General features: G+C 46.1%; 1 protein-coding gene across 1 annotated transcript in view; it reads right to left on the bottom strand.

Annotated features, from left to right (window-relative positions):
• Window positions 1-24,408, bottom strand: part of LOC143039548 (testis-expressed protein 264-like) — a 37,581-nt gene extending 13,173 nt beyond the window's left edge. Inside the window, exon 1 of the mRNA XM_076209737.1 lies at window positions 23,934-24,408. Coding sequence (XP_076065852.1) covers window positions 23,934-24,194 — 261 coding nt within the window. The 5' untranslated portion in view covers window positions 24,195-24,408. The remainder of the gene's footprint in view (window positions 1-23,933) is intronic.
• Window positions 24,409-25,244: the final 836 nt, after the last annotated feature.

The following is a 25,244-nucleotide window of genomic DNA, read 5'->3' as shown; positions in this document are numbered from 1 at the left end:
TAGGCGCGCGCGAGCAGCGCCGCCGGGAGGGGTGGAGACGTGGAAGTATGTTAAGTTAGGGGGGGGGGGTTAGTGGACGTAAATGTGTGTAGTGCAGAAATGAAATGCACAATATGGATGGACGAAGGGTGAATGGGCAGCCTAGAGTTACCTTGACGACAGGGAAGGGAGAGATGACAGAACACGACGAGAACGAAGAAAACGGAGATGAAAACAGAGCGTAGGATGCTAGGTGAGGGGAATAGGCCTAACGGTAGAGATGAGTACTTTGCGTGTGTGTGTGTGTGGGTGGGAGGGGGGGAGTAGTATAGGCCGGTGGGAATGAGCAGGAGCGAGGGGTCTTGCATGGGAGGGAGTGACAAGCAAGCGACGTGAGAGTGAAGGAGCAAGTATTGTGAAATAACGAACAAGTTGTGCTCAGGGGACGAGAGTGACGGTAGTGGATGTACGATGGCGATGAAAATAACAATGAGCGAACTCAAAGCAAGAACAGAGGGAGAGAGTAGGATATGGAAGTTCCGGAGTGAGGCAGAAGGTTGAAACGAGACGGGAGGAATTGTAGAAGGCAAAATGGATGAGGTACGGGAATAGAATCGGCAAATTTAAGGACAATATATTTTTGTCCTGATTTAGTTATTGGCGTGGCTTAATGTTGACGAGTAACAGACGCTCACGGTGGGGAGGAAGTAAAAGAAAAGAAGGAAGAGCAGGGAGGAAGACGGATAAACTCGGCACTGCTAGACTGAATACCCCACCTCCATAAAAGGATGTATTATGTGTACGTGGTTGTGTGTGTGCGCGCGTGTATACCTAGTTGTATTTTACGGGAAGGGGAGCTATGCTCGTAGTGTCCCGTCTTCATATCTCATTTTATCTAAACTATTTTTAAATTCATGTATTGTTTTTGCACACACCACTTTCTCATCTAACTTGTTCCAACTGTCTATTAATCTGTGAGGAAAGCTGTGTACGTGCACGTGCGTGCGTGTATCTAACTGAAATCCAGAGGACAAGATCCGTGCTTGCGAGTTTCCATCTCTGATTTCATCGGTCAAACTTGGCTTTTAGTTAGGTTTTTGGTTTAATTGGACGATTTCTTTCATATTATTCCACATGTGCTTGCATGTACACAGAAATCTGTCTGTTCAGGCACCTAGTCATAATTTTCTCACGACGTGTGTTTGCCTAATTGTAATGCAAGAGGATAGATCGTCGACTCACGTCTATCTGTAATTATCAAATTGTGTGTGTGTGTGTGTGTGTGTGTGTGTGTGTGTGTGTGTGTGTGTGTGTGTGTGTGTGTGTGTGTGTGTGCGCGTGCATATAAGAGAAAGTTCACTGCGATCTTTAATCACGTGTTATACTCGCAATCGACAGATACCCTCCAGGATGTGAGCAGAGCTCATATATGGCCCGACCTATGGGTAATGTAGTGACCTCACACACACACACACAATCCTTGACAGGGATGATCTACTAAAATGGGACAGAAGAAATACAAGGGAACACAAGAAGAAACTTATGGACAGTTACAGAAGAGATCTGAAAAAGAATAGCTTTCCACATAAGAGTGATAGATACATGGAATAAATTGAATGAGAAAACAGCGAGTGCTAAAACTATAAACGACTTTAAGAAAGAACTGGATGCGGAAAGATACAACTGCGGGTCGCTACGAGCATAGCTCTTTTCCCGCAAAATACAATTATGTAAAATACAACTCTGACCAACAGAATTGGAGTGCCGGCTCGCAGTGCAGCGATCCCATTTTCTTTTTCGTCCCAAGTCGGGGATCGAATTCGGATCGTTGAATTAGGTCTAGAATGGCAACGCTCCACAGTCCCGGTGAGCGCGAGCGCAATATGTATCGGTTATACGGGGTCACAAACGGAACAGGAGTCACAACCTCTTACAAAATCCGTACTACACCAACCTCTGCCGTGTAACTCCTGCAAAGTCATTTATTTCGTCTCTCCACCTTCTGCCTGGTCTCCCTCCACACGCCCCATCTATCGGCGGCACCGTCATATTCACCCGCCATCTTCCCTCCTGTATTCCATCTGACCCGCTCAATTTTACTTCCACTACTACACAATTTCCACAATGTGTTTCACTCCAGCCTCTCTCTCTAATTCAACGGGCCCTCTTTTCGTATTTCAGTGTTATTTCAATCGCTCACTTCTTCAAATCCCTTTGAGCACTCCTTAGCTTATCCTATGCCTATGGGTGCCCCGCCCTCGTCAAATGTCAAGTTTCACACCCGTAGATCATTTCAGGCCTGCAGGTAGAGCCTCTCGTGTTTCTATATTTACCAGTTCCTCCTAACCTAATGTGATGCGCTTTTTTTTCCCCATCATCTTTAGCATGTTTCAGCATTTGGACAAACCAAGCTTCTCTAATATTATCAATCATCGACATATTTCTTTTGAACGAAAGAGTTATGCATTTACTGGTCTTGCTAATTTACACACACGCACTCACACACACACACACACACAGGGCTGAAATTATTTCAGTATCGCTGCGCTTCGAGTCTTTACTCCAACTCTCGTGGGCGGGGAGTTGGGTGCGTGTGTGCATGTAAGGTCACATTACCCATAGATCGGTCATACGAGCTCTGAGCTCTCCTCCGGGAGGGAAATAGCTGTCGATCACAAGTTCAACACGTGATCCAAAGACCAAGGTGAATCACACATAGGGGACCAAGAGCGATGGACATCGGAGAGAATCATCGCCCTGCCATGCGTCTTCCAAACCCACTTAACACTTTCATCCACATCTGCAAGTGAAGCCCCGTGAGGACGACTCAAGTCTTCGGCCATACCCACCACCACTCCGACTATCTTCTCAACTTGCTGACACAAGGAGAGTTCTCAACCGCCAACTGATCCCATCCTTCTATTACCATAAGCAGGTGATATAGAAACCTCCCACACTATCAATACAATGGTTCGGTTCTCCCCACCCAACAAAAATGAAACAAAACAAAAAGTAATAAATCAAACACACACGTATACACACAAACACACACACACATATATATATATATACATACATTTTAACAACCGAAATGCACTTTAATTCTAAGCCATCAAAGGCCAGCATGCTTTAATTGAAATATGGTACTGCCCAGGACTCGAAACCGGCAAACCGTTCGAGTCCTGGGCAGTACCATATTTCAATTTCAGCATGCTGGCCTTTGATGGCTTAGAATTAAAGTGCATTGCGGTTGTTAAAATGTATCTCTAATCACTGGGACCCATTCAGTGTTGTACATATCATATATATATATATATATATATGTATATATGGAGTGGACGAATGCCCACTACCAGCCACTGAGGGGTTGCGGATTTCCAGTCACTGAAACCCACAGACATAGGGGGAGAAGAAAGGGAACAGAAACGTGCGTGCGAACGACGAGGGATAGAAAAATACACATTTCCCTGTGCTTGAAGGCAACACATGTGCCTGTTTGTTCTGAGTAAGACCTGGTCTGTGGGGCGAGAGGGAGGAAGGGAGGGAGGGAGGGAGGGAGGGAGGTGGAGGAGGGAGAAGGTTCTCTTCTCGGTATGCAGCAAGGCGGAGCAAGAGAAAGAATGACAAGAGGTACAGTCGAGGGTGTGGAGTTCCGGGGGGGAAGATGTAATGCCGGTGAAGAGGAAACAAGATGAGGCGGTGATGATGAGGACGATACGAAATTGAAGCAGTGATGGTGTGGCGGACGTGGAATAGAAGGTGGCAGAACAGCTGCAGGTGTTGGGATAGAAGTTCACGTAGTTGTGTTTGAACAAGCGTCATGCGCGTTGGCAGGGACAAGTTGTGCTGCCACTTTCCCGAATGTCAGAATATTCGCAAGCATGGGTATCCAATACATTTATGTAGTTTATTTTGTTATTTACATTATTATAGTTTTTATTTCATTATTATTGTTTTTTCGCATCAGACCTAGATATGGACCAAACGGTTTCCTGTCGGCGTGCTCCGCCTTTGTAATCCTGTGGAGAGGCATCGCCCCGCCAATGCCAGTTACCCTTCCCAAGCCAGCCGTGCTCACATCACAAGCGTACAGTCACTTGCTGCAGTTTGTGGACGTGGGAGTTGTCATCGTGTTCGTCATTTAACCTTTATCCTCCCGGGTTTATTCACTAAATTCAGCCGTAAGTATAAAGCTGCACAAAATGTAATTTTAAATGGACAAATTAATATAGTTACAACCCTACTTCCATGCGAGAACGCCAGGAATAGGCACACTGGAATTTGTCATGTTTTATTAAGATATAGATCAACACCTTTTAGCCATTTTTCTAGCTAACCCGATCCTTTGCAGACAGTAAATCTTCCTTTCTTGCAACTTTGCTTCTAGTGGTTTCGCCGTGTTACTTGCGTCAATCTATGTACGTAGAACTTCAAACTTTAGCATTCACTACGTAACTTTCCGCAGGAACTCCGGGTTTGGAGAGGGACACTTCGGAAACTGAGAACGCACGCGCTGAGCAGCCAGACATGTCAACAATACTGGAAAACATTTGCCGATACCATTTATTGCCACTGATGACCGTTTGGTATGTGCCCCCCCCCCCCAAAAAAAAAAAAAAAACAATAATAATAGTAATAAGTAAATAAATCCATTATTTTCACAATACCCATTCTCTGGTTACGTTGGTGCTGGATGCAATTGTGTCCCATGGTTATTTGAAATGGTGACAATGCAGTTATCATTCAATTGACTTACATGTGTCCGTCATAGCGATAGACGAATTCTCCAATCTCACTCATTTTTCATGACCGGGTTGGAATACAGCTTGCCAGCATCATCACTTCTTTTGAAGAACAGTACCTTGCCATTCTGCTTGGCGAAGGTCAGGTTGCTTGGAACAAAGAAATCGTTGAAGTACACATAGTTCCTGGTGAATGCAGATCAAGCCTGAATGACCAGCTGACACGTCGTTCACAACTCTAATGCCCAATAAAATTGGGCTTCTGCTGCTCGTAGCCCCGTTCAGTCGGTTTCATTCAGGAGAGTTGTTACTCTTGCCGATGCTGCCTGCAGAGTGCACGATGCTCTTCAATTGATTGCGGGTCATGGATGTAGAAACTGAAAATCCATGTGAACAAGTTTCATAAACACGGCCAAGGAAACATGGACTGGAAGTGAAGCGTTTATTCCTGACGTTTTCGTCTATTGACGTCAGGAATAAACGCAGCTTCACTTCCAGTCAATAATTCCTTTGACGTGTTTATGCAACTTGTTCACATGGATTTTCATGTACCCAAGGAGATCAAAAGTCTTGGAATGCATCAGGACGAGACGGAAGAAATTCCCCTCCAAAAACGTGTTCCCCCATGGGAACTCAAAAGGATTACGGTTAAAGCCTTGTTGAAAGGCGATTCTTTTTTTCACACAGGGTAGCCCACACGGTCCTGTTCGGGTCTCCGCCACTGGGCTTCGTAGATCCCCCTCTCCCCCCACGTCCAGAAAGGGTGAAGGTTAAAATGGCTAATTTACGTCCTCCCCCACCCACAACCACCCAACAATAACTTAACGTTCGATAACTCAAGCCTTGCTGACAGTAGGCTGCATTTGTCAAGCATCGTTAACTCCTTCATAAATTCCTAAATTACACTGAACTTCCATAAACTACGAGATAACGAGTGTACATACCCGGGAGCACTAAATTTCTATTGCTAAATCTGGATCCAGAGGAGAACTACGATAATACCTAGGTTTCAGCGGCGACTACCGCAAAGAAACAAGGCAAGCAACACAGCTATGACACCTGAAATTTAATTTAAAAGTAGAAATAAATATTATCATTATACTTGTGTGTTGATACGGAGCTGATGACTCGAACCGCACAAGGCAGTTCCCCTCCTAGACCACTACTCTACGGGAACAGCCCAGGAGGTGCCGAGATGAGAGGGAGGGTGGAGGGGAATGGTGGGGAGGGTGGAGGGGAATGGTGGGGAGGGTGGAGTGGAGGGTGGAGTGGAATGGAGTGGAGGGTGGAGTGGAATGGAGTGGAGGGTGGAGGGGAGTGGAATATGTAGGGGATGGAATGGGTGGTGGTTTCTATGCCTTTTTATTTTTGGCTACCCACCCGTGTAAGGGGGGAAAAAGCCTTTGGTATATGTATGTATGTACTTGTGTATTCGACCGAGATGGTTATACACTTATACTCATTTTGTTTCAATATATTGAGAGGAAGAGGTGGTAGCCTAGTGCTTCGCTTGTTATATAATTTCATTTCTTGTCCCCATACGTCACTATCTCCACTATACAAACGCCGTAAGTATATCTATAGATATGTCTGGAGAGCTCCTAAGCTAAACCTAACATCGACTTAACAAGTCGTGGTGGTAGACTATCAATGATTGTGTCACAAATATTTGTTTAAGCCACTTCTCTACCTCTTCATACTTTATACGAGAAACGTGGTTCAACTGACGGAAATACAGTCATGTCGCGGCGAAGAAGACGCGCACTCCAAATGAAGTAGATTTGGTTGTAAGGATTACGGAGCCAATCTACTATATTCATCCACACCGATAATTACTAAAACCAATTTCATCAATGGAATACCTAGAATCATTGTTGAGCCCTTGTGTGTATGTGCTGCACACACGCACGCACGCACACACACACAGAAGTAAGGTGGAAGAGAAGGAGGGAGGAAGGAAGAGGAGGGAAGAAGGAAGAGGAGGGAAGAAGGAAGAGGAGAGAAGAAGAAAGAGGAGAGAAGAAGGAAGAGGTGAGAAGGAAGAGGGAAGAAGGAAGAGAAGGAGGGAGGAAGAGACGGAAGGAGGAAGGAATAGAAGGAGGGAGGAAGGAAGAGGAGGAAGGGAGGGAGGGAGGGAGGAAGGAAGAGAAGGAGGGAGGGAGGAAGAGAAGGAGGGAGGGAGGAAGGAAGAGGAAGGAAGAGGAGGAAGGAAGAGGAGGAGGGGAGGAAGGGAGGGAGGAAGGAAGAGGAGGAAGGAAGAGGAGGAAGGAAGAGGAGGAAGGAAGAGGAGGAAGGGAGGGAGGAAGGGAGGGAGGAAGGAAGAGGAGGAAGGGAGGGAGGAAGGAAGAGGAGGGAGGGAGGAAGGAAGAGGAGGAAGGGAGGGAGGAAGGAAGAGGAGGAAGGGAGGGAGGGAGGGAGGAAGGAAGGAAGAGAGGGAGAAAGTTGAAGGGAGGGGGTAGGGGAGAGATGAGGGAAACGCTACAAAAGAATGATGGCAAAAAGTGTTGGGGGGGGGGGAGCAGGTCCCTTGCCCCCCCCCCCCCCCCCCACACACACACACCCCGCTACCGTGCCACGGTGATGAAAGCAACAGGTTGGTAGCAGTAGCCAATATAACAAGGTGTTCACCGTGAGGGCGAGTGGCTACAGTGGTGCCACGGACGGAGTTAAAAGATATGGGTCTCCCCTTTGGCGATCGAAAGGGTCATGTGAAACTAAATAAATCAACCTGGCGGCAGCCGGACGTAATGTATATCAAGTGCCACTTGGTCCACACAGGGGTAACACGCAAATTTCTCTTCTCAACTGCCCGTAATACTCCAATCAACACACAGGAGGGGGTGGGTGGGTGGGTAGGGTGACATCAAGGCGCCTAAAAGGACATCGAGGAGGTACGGTAGCGACCATGCGAGTATGCAAAAGGGGGGGTGGGGGAGACGCATTGGAGTTCAACGGCAGCCAATGATCCTTTGTGTTGTCTCCAAGCTGACCCGGTTACCACGTGGGAGATCACCGGCGCGGAGCGGAGAAGCCCAGGTAGCTCTGGAAGGCGAGAGGTGAGAGGTGGAGGTGGTGTGTGTGTGTGTGTGTGGGGGGGGGGTGTTCCTCTTAGAAAAACTTCAAGTCTTTATCTGTACTCGTGAACAGGGGTTATCGTTTTCGGCTACGTCGGATAGGTGCTCCATTCGAGATGAGGTGAGTGTCCGCATGCTGTGTGATGCCTATTAGCTTTGGTAAGGGTCGATTTCTCACCGTGTTTACGTGCATGTCTAATCTATTTGTATTTATATTAGGTAAACACATGCACGCGCACTTATAAACGAGGATTAAGCCCGTCCGTCATATAGGCTAGGTTGGCTCCACAAAGCAAAATTTAATAAATTTGGACTAACTTCATTAGGTGACGCGCACTTCACATAATATTATTCTGGCGACTTTCTTTAGCCGAAAGGGCTACCTGTGAATGCTCAATGTCAACAACCAGTCTCACACAAGCAATTCGCCGTTCACAGCGTCTCGACCTGCTTAAAACTTTTTTAAACCTAATTGTAATTTGAGCACGTGATTTTGTACAGTTTTCCTGCTGCCTCGAACTGTTGTTTATACAGTGTGGTGTTAACAGTGATCCGTTCATCTCTTGTCGAATCAAGTGTGGTTTTACGTCGTACCAGTGATGAAAATGGGGAGGTACGCGGGAGGTGGTACAACGCTCACTTAATTCTCAATTTCAATTTATTACGACCCCGCGAATAATATTAGCCTGGATATATAATTAGTATACACTCACTTCTACAAGTCGTGCACAGTATTTGCTGCTCATTTTCCAACAAGAGGTCTTCCCCTGCTTGTCTGCCGATCAATCTAGTCTCTTGCTAAACACTTGTGATTCCGTGCTCTATTAGTCCTCAGCCCCCACCCCCCATCAGTTGAGTGCAATCGCCAGAATAGAGTCTAAAATGACGTCTTGTCGGTTCAACCGGAACGAGTCTAAAATGACGTAATGTCGGTTCAACCGGAACGAGTCTAAAATGACGTCCTGTCGGTTCAACCGGAACGAGTCTAAAATGACGTCCTGTCGGTTCAACCGGAACGAGTCTAAAATGACGTCATGTCGGTTCAACCGGAACGAGTCTAAAATGACGTCATGTCGGTTCAACCGGAACGAGTCTAAAATGACGTCCTGTCGGTTCAACCGGAACGAGTCTAAAATGACGTCATGTCGGTTCAACCGGAACGAGTCTAAAATGACGTCCTGTCGGTTCAACCGGAACGAGTCTAAAATGACGTCCTGTCGGTTCAACCGGAACGAGTCTAAAATGACGTCATGTCTGTTCAACCGGAACGGTCGCCTCAATCCTAGCTAACGGTGACATAGTCGCGCCAGCAGAATAGAATCGTTTATGCACGGACGCCACCGTCGAATGGAGCAGGTGTTAGCTTTTGGCCGAATGCAGATGTCCGACGCTCTCCGCGCGGGTCTTCGGCGGCACATCACGCGCGGGTTCATAGAGTCAGTCCCGCTATCTATCTGTCAGTCTGGCCTCGTGGAGATAGCTCGGCTACTTGTGATAACGAGGGGTACAAAGTTGACGAGATTTCGCTTTGTAAGTAGCAAATGAGGCGATATTTGTTCTATTGGTCACAATGGCTTGTCACGTCTCCAAGGGATGTAGCTTATCACACAAAGTAACATGGCCTCCAAGGGGCCTCAGGGGGGGGGGGCATCCCTTGAAAGAATACATGGGTGAATAGAGTTCTCAGCGGCGAAAGTCGGATATATAATGAACTCCACTAAGAATTCTATTTACCTCCTCACCTACATGAGGAACTAACTTGTCGAGGAGAAAAAAAAAAGAGTAATGGCGTTTCTATCTCAGTAACCCCCCCCCCCCAGTGCAGCACATGCCTCGAAAGTCACGTGGCTGATGACCAGCACGTGGTACATCACCCTTCCAACCCGTGGCAAAAGTCATCACTACTGAGCACGTGACACGTTGTCCTTGGGGGATGTCACTGAACCTTCAGACATCCTCCCCGAGCGCACTGCACGTCCGCCTGAAGCACGTTACGCGCCAAGCAGCCCGAGGAGCCTGGGCGACGTGACGCGTCACAGAACGAGTTTACTGCACGATCCATCCCTTACCATTACAAAATGAATGTGCATAAACCGTTCGCTGCCCACACGCATGTGCGTTTTCCATGGAGGTGACGACAACAACATGCACAGCCACGTGAAACCTCTCCGATTCCACTTAGGCATACACACGAAACACGAATTTACGAAACGTGTAAGCAAAAATGCGACCAAACGTGTGTGCATACTGGCCTTTTACAGCCTACTGGGATGCACGTGATACCTTGTTCTGCTCAACGCCAGGCAGCATTCGCTTAACGGGGTTAAAAATATCTCGATTAAACACACACACACACACACTTGACCATCACTGTCCACTAAGACGAATTTGAACCTCTAAGAATATTATTCTTGATGACGTCAGAACACCTCTTAAGGATATTATCCTTGACGTCAAAACACCTCTAAGGATATTTTTCTTGATGACGTCAAAACACCTCTAAGGATATTATTCTTGACGTCAGAACACCTCTAAGGATATTATTCTTGACGTCAAAACACCTCTAAGGATATTATTCTTGATGACGTCAAAACACCTCCAAGGATATTATTCTTGATGACGTCAAAACACCTCTAAGGATATTATTCTTGATGACGTCAAAACACCTCCAAGGATATTATTCTTGATGACGTCAAAACACCTCTAAGGATATTATTCTTGATGGCGTCAAAACATCTCTAAGGATATTATTCTTGATGACGTCAAAACACCTCTAAGGATATCATTCTTGATGACGTCAAACAACCGTGATCAGAGCTTAGAGGAACGAATCCCTGGGCAAAGATGATACGATACGTGGAAATGCAAAAAGTGTGGACGCGGCTTTAGAGACGGCCACAAGAAATCAGAAAAACTGTGCTGCCTCGTTGAAGGTTGAATTAATGTAACTTGGCGACAAAATAGCACGTAATGTCACTCGCCCTAATTATGCTACGGGGAGGGAATGGATGGGGAAGGAGAAGCGAAGGGAAAATAGGGAAGGGAAGGGAAAGTTCTATCGCCTTGAACGAGATACCTCAAGATTAATGGAAGTCTGGCGCTAAGCATAATAAAATCTATCAAGAGCGTTACTGTCGAAGGGATTTATTCCCAAGGCCAAAGATGCCTCCCACTACCCTCAGGCACCATCGAGGCATCATTTCTATCTTGGCTTCGTCGAGACAGACAGGCACACACGCACGAACGTCACACTTGGCACTTTGAACACCATCACCTGTGGTGCCATTCAACAATTCTGATTTGAGGAGGAAACCGAACATGTGGAGAGAGGGTGAGAGAGAGAGAGAGGGTGGGTGAGAGAGAGAGAGAGAGAGAGAGAGAGAGAGAGAGAGAGAGAGAGATAAGTGGTTGAGGAATATATATATATATATATATATATATATATATATATATATATGCACATCATATAACAAGGGCCTTACCTCCTCCTGGCAGCTTCTTCCCAAAAGGTTCCATCTGCCTAGTGTAGGCCTTATGGTCTCTTGCTGTCTCCTTCATTCTTATGAATAACTGGGGAGACAGCTGATGGCTCACTTTCCTCTCGTTCGTCAACACAGGACGGTTTCAAGACTCATGACGATTGTCTTGGAACCTTCTAGAATCACATCTTTATCCATCTCAAGACAGTGGCATACCTCCCTAAGTGGTTTGCGTTTAACTATTTCCCTTTGCCATACATATTCTAGTTGAACGACATATACGCATATCATGTCAAGGCAACCTAAGTAGCATTCCGCTAAGCATTGTTCGCAACTTAAGTTTCTTCGTGTGTGCTTTACGACTCATTTTGGTATACTGACAAGTGGCCAGCCGAGAAAGGTCCACGAAATTAACATGCAGATGTTCACTGGAATTAGAGGGAGTTTCCACGGTCTAACGGCTCGTCGAACGCGGTTCGACAGACATGTTTAAATTGACGTGTGAACGGGGTGCTTGGTTGTCGAACACGTTGGTTAAACCCCAAATACCCCGTTCACACATCACTTTAAACACGTGTCTGTCGAACCGCGTTCGACCATGTAAACCCCTTCTTAAAGTTCAGCAAACCGGATACATGGGTAAATCAAGCTCTGACCTCTATTATGTTAGGACGAGCGCAGTGCATCACACGAAGGGAAAGTGATGGAGATTTGGATCTCACCGACCTGTACATCTTGGGGTGAGGTTCTCCCCTTTCTACAAACCCAGAGGGTACCTCAGGTAAATCGGCACCTCATCTAGGGCCGTATTTTATACATCATAGAATGGTGATTGGTCGATTAGCAAGATCTGTATATCAAAGAATCAACGTCCGAGGTCATTAAACGATACGACACGCACTGGTGCCCCAGCCGAGTCATCTTAATCATTTCATACAAGAGAAAAGTTGTTTACATTCGATCTTGTATCGTGTGAAAGAAACTCCCACCTAAGCATGTGGTGATATCATCATCGCTGACGTAATAGAATTATGGTAACAGAATGATCCAACGCGTTTGACAAAAAATGTTTTCTAGTTTAGAAGTATGGTAACAATGATCCAACGCGTTTGACATAAAAGGTTTTCTAGTTTAGAAGTATGGTAATAGTATGATCCAACGCGTTTGGCATTAAAGGTTTTCTAGTTGAGCAAGAGATTACGCCCTTACACTATCGATACATCCTTTCTTCACATCTGGAAGGGACATCATAGGGGGCAAGTGGACCCAACATCACGTGGCAACGATGCATGTCCTAGCGCAAAAACTCCAGTCCCTTCCTTTGTCAAGGACTCCCCTTAGTTTGATGTGTGGAACCATCAAACCCGTTACTATCACACATTAAATACATGATCAACATACAGACACATTAAAAACGTATCCAAAATTATGGCTCTGCACGACATAAATCCTAATAACGTTCGCATCCTGCACGCATCATGTTCCCAGCCTGGTCTAGCGCAGTCTATAAAGTTTAGGTACAGTTAACCCTTAAGTAACCTTAAACCCCAGGGGGGGGGGGGTAAATCTACCCCTGGGTGAGATTCTCCATCCTATTGGTTCATTAGCGAAGGCAGTAATGGCAGGACATGCAACCTCCTCGTTTAGCACAAGACTCCGATTTCTTAATCATGTGTAGATTACACACTTCCGCTTAAGGAGGATGATGAGAAGGATGAGGCGGAAAGCTGGCAAATGGCGCCTGCTTCCCTATTCTGACAAAGCAGCCCCAACTGGCTACCGATGTTTGCTCGTTGACCATAGCCGGCTTCAAGACAAAACTCGATGCACCAATCATCTGGATTCTAAAGTTAGCTCCACCAAGTGGATTTCAACCAATCAAAGTTTCCATTACCTAAAATCCACAACCTAAACTAAAGACTCCTCGGTAATTAGTCATAGTTTTAGAATAGCTATAAACGGGAAAAGTAATTAACATACAATTTGGTCTGAACACATATGAGAAAGGGTGCCTCCACATACATACACATAACTCAGCAGAGGAGTTTATTTCCAATTGTCAAAATGACACAAACACTTGTCGGAAGACTAGCCTGCATAAAGGATTTGATGAAATATAGTACATACCACGTTCTACACGAGTGCCCTCGGCAGAATGATTAGTCCGTGAACTAATTCGTTCTGTTTTGAAGGGTCACTGTAGTACAGGCGGTACAGTCCTCGCTTTATATGAAGCATTCCGCTCTGGCGGGGGTTCGAATCCCAGCAGATGAGTTTATTTACACAACTCTGTTTACCCGAGAAGCGAAGCGCACATGTGTAAACATTATACCATTTCAGCGAGTTTAAGGAAAGTTGGATTCAAAACAACCGCTCAGGCTAAAAGATCAATGACGTTTACATGTGGGATGGACGTCAGGGAGAATCGTTTCCCCAACTAACATCTTTAAAGTCCAACAACACCCTCGCTTCCATATGGAGATGCAACCCCGAGGGGTTGGCATTTCGTCTCAGGACCCGGCTCCAGATCAATCAATTTGCACTGTAATACTACTTTTCTTCTTCTTCACTGGGAACGTCTGAGGACAGTTGCCGGTCAATGTGGGGCTCCGGGTACAAGAAATGTTACTATGACCACCGTTGGCTGATTGGCCCCTCGAGCAGCTGGAACCAATAGCTTCCAGGAACTCCATCCCATCACCCATGTTTCTATTTTCATTTTTCTTCGTCCTATTTCCATTCAGTAATAATCACTCATAGTCCGAATACAAGACAATGGCGATTCAAGCTAATAAGCGGATATCAAGCTAACGACTTTTCATAAAAACTAGGTTCCCGAGCCAAGTGCTACTACTTTCAGAACAATATAATTTCCAGGCAATCGTGTTTTGTTTTAACTCGCTACCATCCATACATATCCTAATCAAAATACTCTGTAATAGAACTTCTTGAATAGTATTGAATTTTCTATGTAATGTGCCAATGCTTTCAGAAAACCTTCTATACTCTGTACATGAATCCATGACGTTATTTTTTCCTATTGCAACTGGAAAGCATTTATTTTAATCCCATCAAAATGTTCATCAATCATGTACTCCACATTAATTTCTACTGCAATTCCCCGTGTCGAAAGTGTGAATACATCAAACATAGAACGAGTCTCCACCCAAAGCAGAGAAAGAGAGTGGAGGACGAGCCGATCCTGGTGCCTGGTAGTGGTGCCTTTGACCTTATATGGCGACGAACGGCAGGGTGGCGACGGTCAGGGATTGGGGCGGAGAAGGGGGAAGGGGGAAGGGGAAGGGGAGGGGGGGAAGGGGGAGCGAACTCGACGCGACGCTCGGCCAGCTTAGTGACAACACGTCCAACCACACCCGCGCAAGAGGTCATATAGGGATGGAGAAAGTGGAGTGTGGTGGAAGTGAGGTCAATGGAGAGTTTGTGGAAGAAAGCAGAGGTAACCGGCAGACTCGAGGGAGGGAGGGAGGGAGGGAGGGAGAGAGAGGGGGGGGAGTAGAGTGGAAGATAGGGATGAGTGGGTGAAAGGGGACACTAAGTCGGCGGAGAGGGGGAAGGTGGGAGTGAGGGGGAGGGGGAGGGGAAGGTGGGAGTGAGGGGGAGGGGGAAGGTGGGAGTGAGGGGGAGGGGGAGGGGGAGGGGGAAGGTGGGAGTAAGGGGGAGGGGGAAGGTGGGAGTGAGGGGGAGGGGGAAGGTGGGAGGAAGAAGGGTGGATCAAAAGGCAAGGGAGTCAGGGGAAACAAGAACACGGAGTGGGGGGAAGGGGAGAAACAAGTGGGAGTAGCTGGGGGAAAACAAGAGAAGAGGGGAGAAACCGTGAGGGAGAAGGGGGGGTAACGAGTGGGGGAGAAGAGGGGGAACAAGTGGGGGTCAAGTGGGAGTGAATTGGGTAAAAGGAGTAAGGAAGCATGGGAAAAAGGAGATGAGAACAAGAGAGAAGAGGGGGGGAAACGAGGGGGGAGAAGGGGGAAAACGTGGGGGAGAAGGGGGAAACGAGTGGGGGAGAAACGAATGGGTGAAGGGTAAAAGGAATAGGGAAGCGTGGGAAAAAGGAACGGAGGTAAGACGGAAGGGGAGAGTCCGGAAAGAAGGGGGAATAGGGGGGAGGAGGAGGAGGAGGAGGAGGAGGAAGAGGAGGAGGAGGAAGAGGAGGAGGAGGAAGAGGAGGAGGAGGAGGAGGAAGAGGAGGAGGAAGAGGAGGAGGAGGAAGAGGAGGAGGAGGAAGAGGAGGAGGAGGAGGAGGAAGAGGAGGAGGAGGAGCTAAATGCGAGGAACACAGTGGATGGGTTATATGTGGGTTAGGGAGCCTTGGGTGGAAAGGAAACGCACGAGCAGGAGAAAGGGGAGGGGACGGGAAGAAAGCAATAAATGGATGGAAGAAGAACAGTTGAATGTGAAGGGAGGAGGAGGCAGAGTGGGTAGACTGAACGTAGAGTGGGTAGACTGTGAACGTAGAATGGGTAGACTGTGAACGTGGAGTGGGTAGACTATGAACGTAGAGTGGGTAGACTGTGAACGTAGAGTGGGTAGATTGTGAACGTAGTGGGGGTAGACTGTGAACGTAGTGGGGGTAGACTGTGAACGTAGAGTGGGTAGACTGTGAACGTAGAGTGGGTAGACTGTGAACGTAGAGTGGGTAGACTGTGAACGTAGAGTGGGTAAACTGAACGTAAAGAGTGGCGAGGGTAGGTGGCACAGCGTTTTGCTGGCAGAGACGGATAAATGGTGGAGGGGGGGGGAGTGGAAGACGGGGAAAGTGGGCGACGAGGGTGTAGGTGGAAGCGATCAAGGAAGGAGGGGGAAGGCAAGTAAGGAGGGGGAAGGCAAGTAAGGAGGGGGAAGGCAAGTAAGGAGGGGGAAGGCAAGTAAGGAGGGGGAAGGCAAGTAAGGAGGGGGAGGGCAAGTAAGGAGGGGGCGGGCAAGTAAGGAGGGGGCGGGCAAGTAAGGAGGGGGAAGGCAAGGAAGGAGGGGGAAGTGATCAAGGAAGGAGGGGGAAGTGATCAAGGAAGGAGGGGGAAGTGATCAAGGAAGGAGGGGGAAGTGATCAAGGAAGGAGGGGGAAGCGATCAAGAAAGGAGGGGGAAGGCAAGTAAGGAGGGGGAAGGCAAGGAAGGAGGGGGAAGGCAAGTAAGGATAATGAATGAACGAGAAGAAACTGGTAGGGAAGACGACGAGGATGAAGTCACGAGGACGGAGGAGGAAAGAGGAGGGAGGAGAGAGAAGGGAGGCGAGGGAGAAAGGGGAGAGAGGAGGGAGAAAGGGGAGAGAGGAGGGAGGAGGGAGAAGGGAGGAGAGAGAAGGAAAAGAGAGGAGAGAGGAGAGAGAAGGCAGGGGAGAGGAGAGAGAAGGCAGGGGAGAGAAGGAAAAGAGAGGAGGAAGAGAGAGAAGGCAGGGGAGAGGAGAGAGAAGGCAGGGGAGAGGAGGAAGAAGAGGAGAGAGAAGAGGGAAAAGGGAGAGGAGGGAGGAAAGGGAGAGGAGGGAGGAAAGGGAGAGGAGGGAGGAAAGGGAGAGGAGGGAGAGGAAAAGGGAGAGGAGGGAGAGGAAAAGGGAGAGGAGGGAGAGGAAAAGGGAGAGGAGGGAGAGGAAAAGGGAGAGGAGGGAAAAGGGAGAGGAGGGAGAAAAGGGAGAGGAGGGAGAAAAGGGAGAGGAGGGAGAAGACAGATGCAGGAGAAGAGAAGGATGATGGGGGAGAGAGAAGATGGAGGGGAGGGAAAGGGAGGATTGCGGAGGGGGGCAAGAGAAAAAAAGGGAGAAGGGAGAATGGGGACGATGGAGAGAGGTGAAGGGAGACGAGGGAGGAAGGTGAAAGGAGACGAGGGAGGAAGGTGAGGGGGGACGAGGGAGGAAGGTGAGGGGGGACGAGGGAGGAAGGTGAGGGGGGACGAGGGAGGAAGGTGAGGGGGGAGGAGGGAGGAAGGTGAGGGGGGAGGTGGGTGGAAGGTGAGGGGGGAGGGAGGAAGGTGAGGGGGGACGAGGGAGGAAGGTGAGGGGGGACGAGGGAGGAAGGTGAGGGGGGACGAGGGAGGAAGGTGAGGGGGGACGAGGGAGGAAGGTGAGGGGGGACGAGGGAGGAAGGTGAGGGGGGACGAGGGAGGAAGAGGGAGAAAGGTGAAGGGAGAGGTGTGAGAAAAGTGATGGAAAAGGAAGAGGAGGAGGAGGAGGAGGAGGAGGGGGAGGAGGAGGTGGTGAAGGAGAGGGGAAAGTAGGAAAAGTGGGAGATAGAAAGGAACACAAAGGAAGAACAAACAACTGCAGGCCTACTGGCCCTAACGAGGATGTTTGTGTTTACTATACTAGGCTACAGTGAGAAAACAGGGCAGCTAGGCAACAGAAGATGAACTAACACTACTGCTACCACTATCCTATACAATTACAATTAAATGCCGGGCTGTCAGATCTTTTAATGCAAAAGATAACATTATTTGCGGATTAGAGTCCAAATATTTATCCAAGCTATTTTAAAATGTTGTTAGTGTTACTTTCAACGACGGTGGAAGGCAACTAATTCCACACATTAACAACCCGGTTAAAGAAGTGCTCACTTTCATTCGAAGAAAATATTTGACCCATTACTTTAAAATCGTAACGTATTCTTGTATTTGATTGGTCTAATGAAAAGTAATCTTCGACATTGTTGTCAAAGCCTTTGAACATTTAAAAAATCTCGATTAAATCTCCTCGCAATCTCCTTTTTTGAAAGCGAGACTAAATTTAGACTTTAGGATGAGGATGAGGAGGGATGAGGGAGGGGGGAAGTGCGAGAGTGGGAACGGAGGGAGGAGGTAGGGAGAGGTGGTGGGGGAAGTATGAACCGTGGGAGGGAAAAGGAAGAGTTGGGAGAAAAGGGGCTGAAGGAGGAGGCATAAGGGTAAGGTGGAAAGAAGAAAAGAGGAGGAAGGGAAGGGAATGGGCATGAGAAAGGAAATAGGGGTGAAAATGGGAATTGGGGTGAGAAAGGGACGGGAGAGGAGGAAGGGAAGGGGAGGAGAAGGAAGGAGAGTGGGAGGAGGAAGGAAAGGTGAAGAAAGAAGGGATAGAGGATAAGAAAGGGAAGGGGAGGAGGGAAAGAAGGAAGGAGGGGAGAAAGAGAAGTGGGAGGAAGAGGGAGAGGAAGGGTGGGAGGAGGAGGGGGAGGAAGGGTGGATGGAGGATAGGAGAAATGAGGGATTGAGGATGGGAGGAGGTATGGAGGATGGGAGGAGGGATGGAGGATGGGAGGAGGGATGGAGGATGGGAGGAGGGATGGAGGATGGGACGAGGGATGAGAGGAAGGAGGGATGGCGGGAGAATGAGGAAGAAGGGAGGATGGGAGGAAGGATGGGAGGAAGGAGGGAGGGAGGATGAAGGATGGAGGGATGGAGGAAGGAGGGATGGAGGATGAGAGGATGGAGGGATGGAGGGATGGAGGATGGAGGATGTGAGGAAGGAGGATGTGAGGAAGGAGGGAGGGAGGGTGTGAGGAAGGAGGATGTGAGGAAGGAGGGAGGGAGGATGTGAGGAAGGAGGGAGGGAGGATGTGAGGAAGGAGGGAGGGAGGATGTGAGGAAGGAGGGAGAAGAGGGGAGGGGAATGTGGGGAGGTGGATGAGGAAGAAGACGATATAGAAGATGAAGGAAGATATGGACGAGAACGAGATGGATGACATGGGGGTATACAGCTACCACTACTTCTAGGTGTGTCGGGAGAGAGCGAGGAAGAGAAGGGTTAGTACAAGCAGTCATGGCGTCTTAAAATGGATGGGCGAGGGGGAAAATGAACAGACCCAAGGAAGAAGGAAGGGGTGGGGGAACGTTCTACCCCCTTGTTTGTACGACGTACCTCACACACGATGTTCTGGATAACACTACATTATTCCATTCACAGGATGGCTGAAGGGCCCATCACTGCATCACTCCTTCGTTACAATGATGAATAACTCTTCCCGTTGTGCCATGTCACTGAAGTGGTCGATAGGAAAGGGGGAGAGGGAATAGGTAAGGGGGAGAGGGAATAGGTATGGGAACGCGAAGGGCGTGGCCCAAAGGAAGGGCAGAGGTTACGGGTGGAATGGGACGATCGAGCAGACATGGGTCACGGTGGACGTAGACTGCTGAGGAATGAACACCAAGAACACGACCGAACAATTCAATAACAATTGCCTCGTCTATGTTAAAGAGGGGTTCAGATCACGACGTGAACTTTAAACCTTGTAACCAATTTAATATGTTTTCGTACACTGCTGAGGAAGAACACCAAGAATATGACCGAACAATTCCTGAACAAATGCCTCGTCAATGTTAAAGCGTGGCTCAGATCACAACGTGAACTTTAAACCTAGAGCCCAACTTAATATATTTTCTTCCAGCTAACCTTAGGCAACCAAGCTGGGAAGAGCTTATGTTTACATGGAGAGAAGCGCAGGTAAACTACATAACCATTTCATTTGACTGTTGACACTAAACCCTAGCCACGTGTGCTCTGCAGGTCCGGATGAGGCAGCAGTGAATCATCCACACTCATATTATACACAAGGTCAAGGTCTAAGCTGAGCAGTCTCACCCCCAGAACGAACGAACACACATAAAAAAGCAAATATCGTCAGAAGCACGAACTTGCACAAGCATGTGCTAAAAGAACATGCACCCTCCTATAACCTCCATTGCGAAGCAGGCGGCTACAGCACTGAGGGGCGATCCCATTGGTAGGCCGTCGTGTTGTTTGTAGGTTTTGCCCTTGAATGTGCAGAAAGGGCATTTAAGACCTATTTCTATTAATTGTTTGTAGTTTCTTTGGATAATTGGGAGGATATTTTCGTCGGTTATTTATGATTGCTGGTGGCGGAAATGGCATCTTGCAGTAATGTGTGGGCGTACAAGGTGACAACGTCCAGGCTGACTAGTTTTTTGTGTGTAATATCTGTGGTGTCGAGTCTTTGTATGAGATCAGTAGAGCTTTTAATGTGCGTGTCGCTGATTGTTCCAAGAGCCGAGGTAAGGGCTTGGCTAGCTTACAGGGGGAGGGGGGGTGCCAATTTCGTTGGCGATGGGTCTCATGGGGATTCCTGGTTTGTGGGTTTTGGGAATCCCACGTATCGTTGGGGGTTTTGGCATCACAGTAATACCCGACAAAGGACGAATAATACACGACATAAACAAGACAAAATCCCCCGACCCAACAACATCCTGTACAAAATCCCCTGTTCGGGGTGCAACCTTGCCTACTATGGTGAAACCTACAGAGCATTAAACAAACGTCTATACGAACACAGAGCTGACGTCCGTCACTACCGAAAAACAAACACCTGGATAAACCACATCGAAGAAAAACAGCATTTACCTCAGTGGAGCCAAGCAAGCATTCTACACGTAAAACCTAAGCAGACCACAAAGGAAAGCATTACAAGCGATATACACAAACACCAACGATTGCATCAACAGAACAGGTGATATTAAAATTGCAAACCATACCGCAAAATACGCCTTGGGACAATTGATCACACAGAAGCAGGCAGCTCCCTCCGCCCGACCTAACCAACGAACCAATCAACAAGCAGCTCCTCACCCCTGCACCCCCATGAACCACAGCAACTTCCTATAAATACCAAGACATTCACATTCCGTGAATTGTTACCTCTCAAGAAACCTCACAAGAAAGGAAGGGCACTTCCATTATTGCCACAGAAAAAGACCAAAGGTGACTTGCGATTCTCGAAATGTTGTATATCAAACATAGCAACCTACATGAATAAATAGCTTCAAGATATTCAAATTCTCCCTTCTTCCTAAGCCACGATCACATTTCCATATTAATAATGCCTACCCTTCCACCTCACAGAGCGGTGACCAATTGACCACCCCACGGCGTGGGTGATCATTTGTCCTTGCTGTGGGGTTTTGTCCCTTTGCTGACCTGTCCTATATTCGTGCTTATTTTATATTGTAAGAGACCTTTCCTTAGCTCATTTTAGTAACACTATTCCTGTATATTTACGCAGTGACTATTGTATGTATTAATTCTTCCTTGAGGATGAAATTGTGCAACTTTGAAGCGGTGGTACCGAAATATCTACAGTATTGAACAAGTTAACAAGAAAATTGTGAGTTGTCATGCTATATACAACATATTATACATAGGTATTTTGACCCAATATAGCAATAGAAAATTAAACATTAATTTTGTAAATTATAATACGTGAACGTAATATGCAATTTTCTTGGCGGAAATGAGAAAAAAAAAATACCTTGCTACAAGCAAATATACTAACGAACGATGTCGCTAGCATAGGATCGGGACGCCATCTTCACTGTCAAGTGTTTGTCGTCTTCCCGGTCTAGTTGAAATGTCAGTTACAAGGTGCACGGCCTCGGTACTTCCGGCAGTACCTTGCGAGGTACATATTCTTGAAGGAATGCTATGGAGCTGAAATCCAAGCATTCCTTCAAGCTGCAAGATCTATACCCCGCATTCTAAGAGCGATTGAACAGCCCGCCAACGTCTCACGACGACGACGACGAGGACGATCCGGATGACCTATAAATTGCAGGTACCGATTTATTAATCACAGGTTAGGTTAGATTAGACGAATTTATCATCTTTTCATTTCTCCGACGCCGGCATCTATCTTAAGCATGGCGTACCATTAGTCCGGCGCGACTTCGTTACTTACGAAATCTGTTTTAGCAACTTTTTTGTTTTTTATTTCCGCCAAGAAAATTGCATGTTACGTTGATACATTATAATATATATATATATATATATATATATACATACACATATATACAGTACATATAATACATATACCAAAGGCCCCCTTATAAGGGAGGTAGTCAAAAAACAAAGGCATAAAATCCATTCCCATCCATTCCATCCCCCTTCACCCCCCTACTCTTATCTTGGCTAATAATAAAATCAGGGAGCTGCCTCCATGGTCTCGGGTCAAGCTACTTAGTGTTTTATTTTGACGAAGAAAAATGTTTTCTTCCCACGGGAAAGAATACCCAAATTGGCTAATGCCGTCATCAAAATATATTACATGTTCTGGAGATGAAGTTTGTTGGTCGTCATAATAAAACAGTTGTTTGGTTTGATACTTTGAATGCAAAACTCAGGTTGATCGATTTGCATATATTAAGTTGTTAATGCACACATCTATATGCTGTCGCTGGAGAACATGCTATTTATGCACTAATATTATTACAAAACGCAATCACCACATGTGCTCACCCTACAAATAGGAACTTGATCATGTGCCTGTGCAAACGCACGACTCCATATATGGCAACACGATTTAACAGCTCTAAGCTGTGGAACTCCTACCAGATCTTCGTTCTGACGAATTGCAGGAGCAACATATCGATGAACGAACTCCCTCCAAAATGGGGCCTAACCATAAAATAAATAACACAATTCAACCCTAATTATGACATCTATAATTCCCGCCACCCTCCTGATATGGCTATTCGTGATTATTAAGTCACCTACGTATGTAATATCAGTTCAAAATGATTACACAGACATGCATGCGTGCGGCAGACATCTGTCAAACCGTACACTCTTTAGAACATAATGTAAAAATAGTGTCTGCAAATAACGACTATGTTGGCCTCCACGTCGTTATTCATCAGTTGCACTGCGTTGCCTTGCGAGTTTGAAGTCAGACGCCAAGAGGAGCGAGTCTATCCCGCCCACAAGGAGCCACACGTCATCACTTTTACCCCGAAAGGAAACAGAGATAATCAAGGTTGGGGTAGCAATACCCTCGACATCAAATACCACTTACATCTACTGGTTAGATATTCAATAGGAATTAAAGTAACTTGTGAAAAGGTCCATCGACGACCATTCACGCTAAACACTGTTATGAACTAGAAATTTTAAGCTAGTCACAAATTAGGGCATATCGAGGATAACTACATCAATCCTTTGAGAAAAATTAACATAGAAGATAATTTTCATATGGTATTTAGGTTTTATAACGGCGTTGTGTGAGAAATGTAGATTACGAGGTCTTCTGATCTATAGATACAAAAGATAACCCATACATTACCAAGTCACAATAACTACAACATAATAACATTTCTGGTCTCCAACAGCATACGTGATCAAAATATATGGAATACAGCAATAAATATTAATGTACTTCCGGTCACAAAGCACCCTAGATTGGAATTACCTTTTCCCGTACTTATATAAATCATTTTTCCATACTTTATATAAATCAATCTCAAAAACTGTCAAAACTTGTCTTCATAGGTTCCCCATGCATAAATTTAATTTGTCGGTGAAAACGTGCCTTAATTTGGAAGAAGAGAAACTTTCTCTTTAACAATGAAACTTTGACAACCCTCATTTCGTCACCACACACTAAGAACAGGCATCCAAAATCATAAATAAAGTAAATTACTATGGGGAAACATGAACATATACCTCAATATAAGTATAGCAGTGAAATAATTTCTGTAGTCGTGTCACCTACATCGACTTTCGAAGCGGTGCACGAAGATAGTTTCAAACACGGTTGTTTCAGTTTGCTTGTCATCGTTGGACACATTAAAGTTCTGATAACTTCAACTGTAAATCCACGTAGTGCTACCCTACATCCTACATCACATCATTGACAATGTTACAACGAAATTAAAGTGCACTGAATTGTGACAACTTACCTCTGTTGTGTTGTCATAGAACATTGACACTTGTTTGGCATCCGGCGCTAAATTCGTACACTCAGCTAGAATCGGCGCTACACCAGAGTAAGGTCCTCGCTGGAATTTGTATGCAATGGTCATACTACCGATTGGTGGCGTGCCAGTTTGGATCTTCACAGGCGTAAACAAGCCACTGTAGACAAAGTAGAAGAACACGCCTATGACGACTAAGATACAAAAGGCTACAAGCCATCCCAGAAGAGAAGCATCGGTTTCCATTCTGCTCTTGTACTGCTTTCCGTCAAAAGCAAGAGGTTTGGTTACTTTTGCTATTCCCTTGACAAACTTCAAGGAGATATAGAGTGCGATAAGTCAGTACTTATAATTGTTACAATGTCTATTCCATATAATTGGTATAAACAACAAACGCGCCCTACACTCCCGCTTCCTTTCTCTCACACGTGTTCTAAACAACTGCGATATTCAACTGGTGAACTGCGCACAAGACGGCCATCGGCGCGAGATGACTGTCGTATAGTTTGTGTATAACTTACCTATATTAAGTTCATACCGTGGTACTACTTGAAGTTTGTAAATCAATTTATGTAATAACACTTCTGTTAACCAAGGCTGTTCAAAAAGAAACAGAAAACTAACCGCGCAATTAGTTACATTACGAAGAAAAAACAATGATCTATGGTACAATCTAGACAAGAGAAATAGTGAAGAAAGAGTAAAAACCTTATTTATTTTCTAAGAACTGATGCACAGACCCAATAAACTAATTAACCCTTTAATTACCACATAGGTGCGACCAAATATATATATATGTACATATATATATATATATACATACATATATATGTACATATATATATATGAATATATATACATATATATATGTATATATATATATATATATATATATATATATATATATATATATATATATATATATATATAATGTGTGTGTGTGTGTGTGTGCATGTGTGTGTGTAAAGTAGGCTAGTGACAGCCGAAATGAAATTATAAACACCTGTCATTACGGAATAGGTAACGAAATACGTTGGCCGAAGAGGGATCATAGAGAATAGCATTATGGTACAATATAGTTTACCGAAAAAGTATGATAAGGTCTTGAATTGCGAAGTTGTTTCATCTCGTCTGGGAGAGGTTTAATGTAGAAAGGCCCATCTCCTTCGCCATTGAGTTTTTTTTCATGAATCCCAACAATAAATAAGGTCTTTTAGCAAAATTGAGAAAGCCTATTCCTAATCACAAACCCTGCATTTCGTTTTTTTAAGCTGCATGTATATGGGAACAGGAATG

The sequence above is a fragment of the Oratosquilla oratoria genome, chromosome 2, assembly GCF_046742065.1.
Source record: "Oratosquilla oratoria isolate Oo_2021 chromosome 2, ASM4674206v1, whole genome shotgun sequence".
Taxonomy (NCBI): domain Eukaryota; kingdom Metazoa; phylum Arthropoda; class Malacostraca; order Stomatopoda; family Squillidae; genus Oratosquilla; species Oratosquilla oratoria.
Note: the sequence above shows the minus strand (reverse complement) of the source record. Positions and strands in the feature narration are given on the sequence as shown.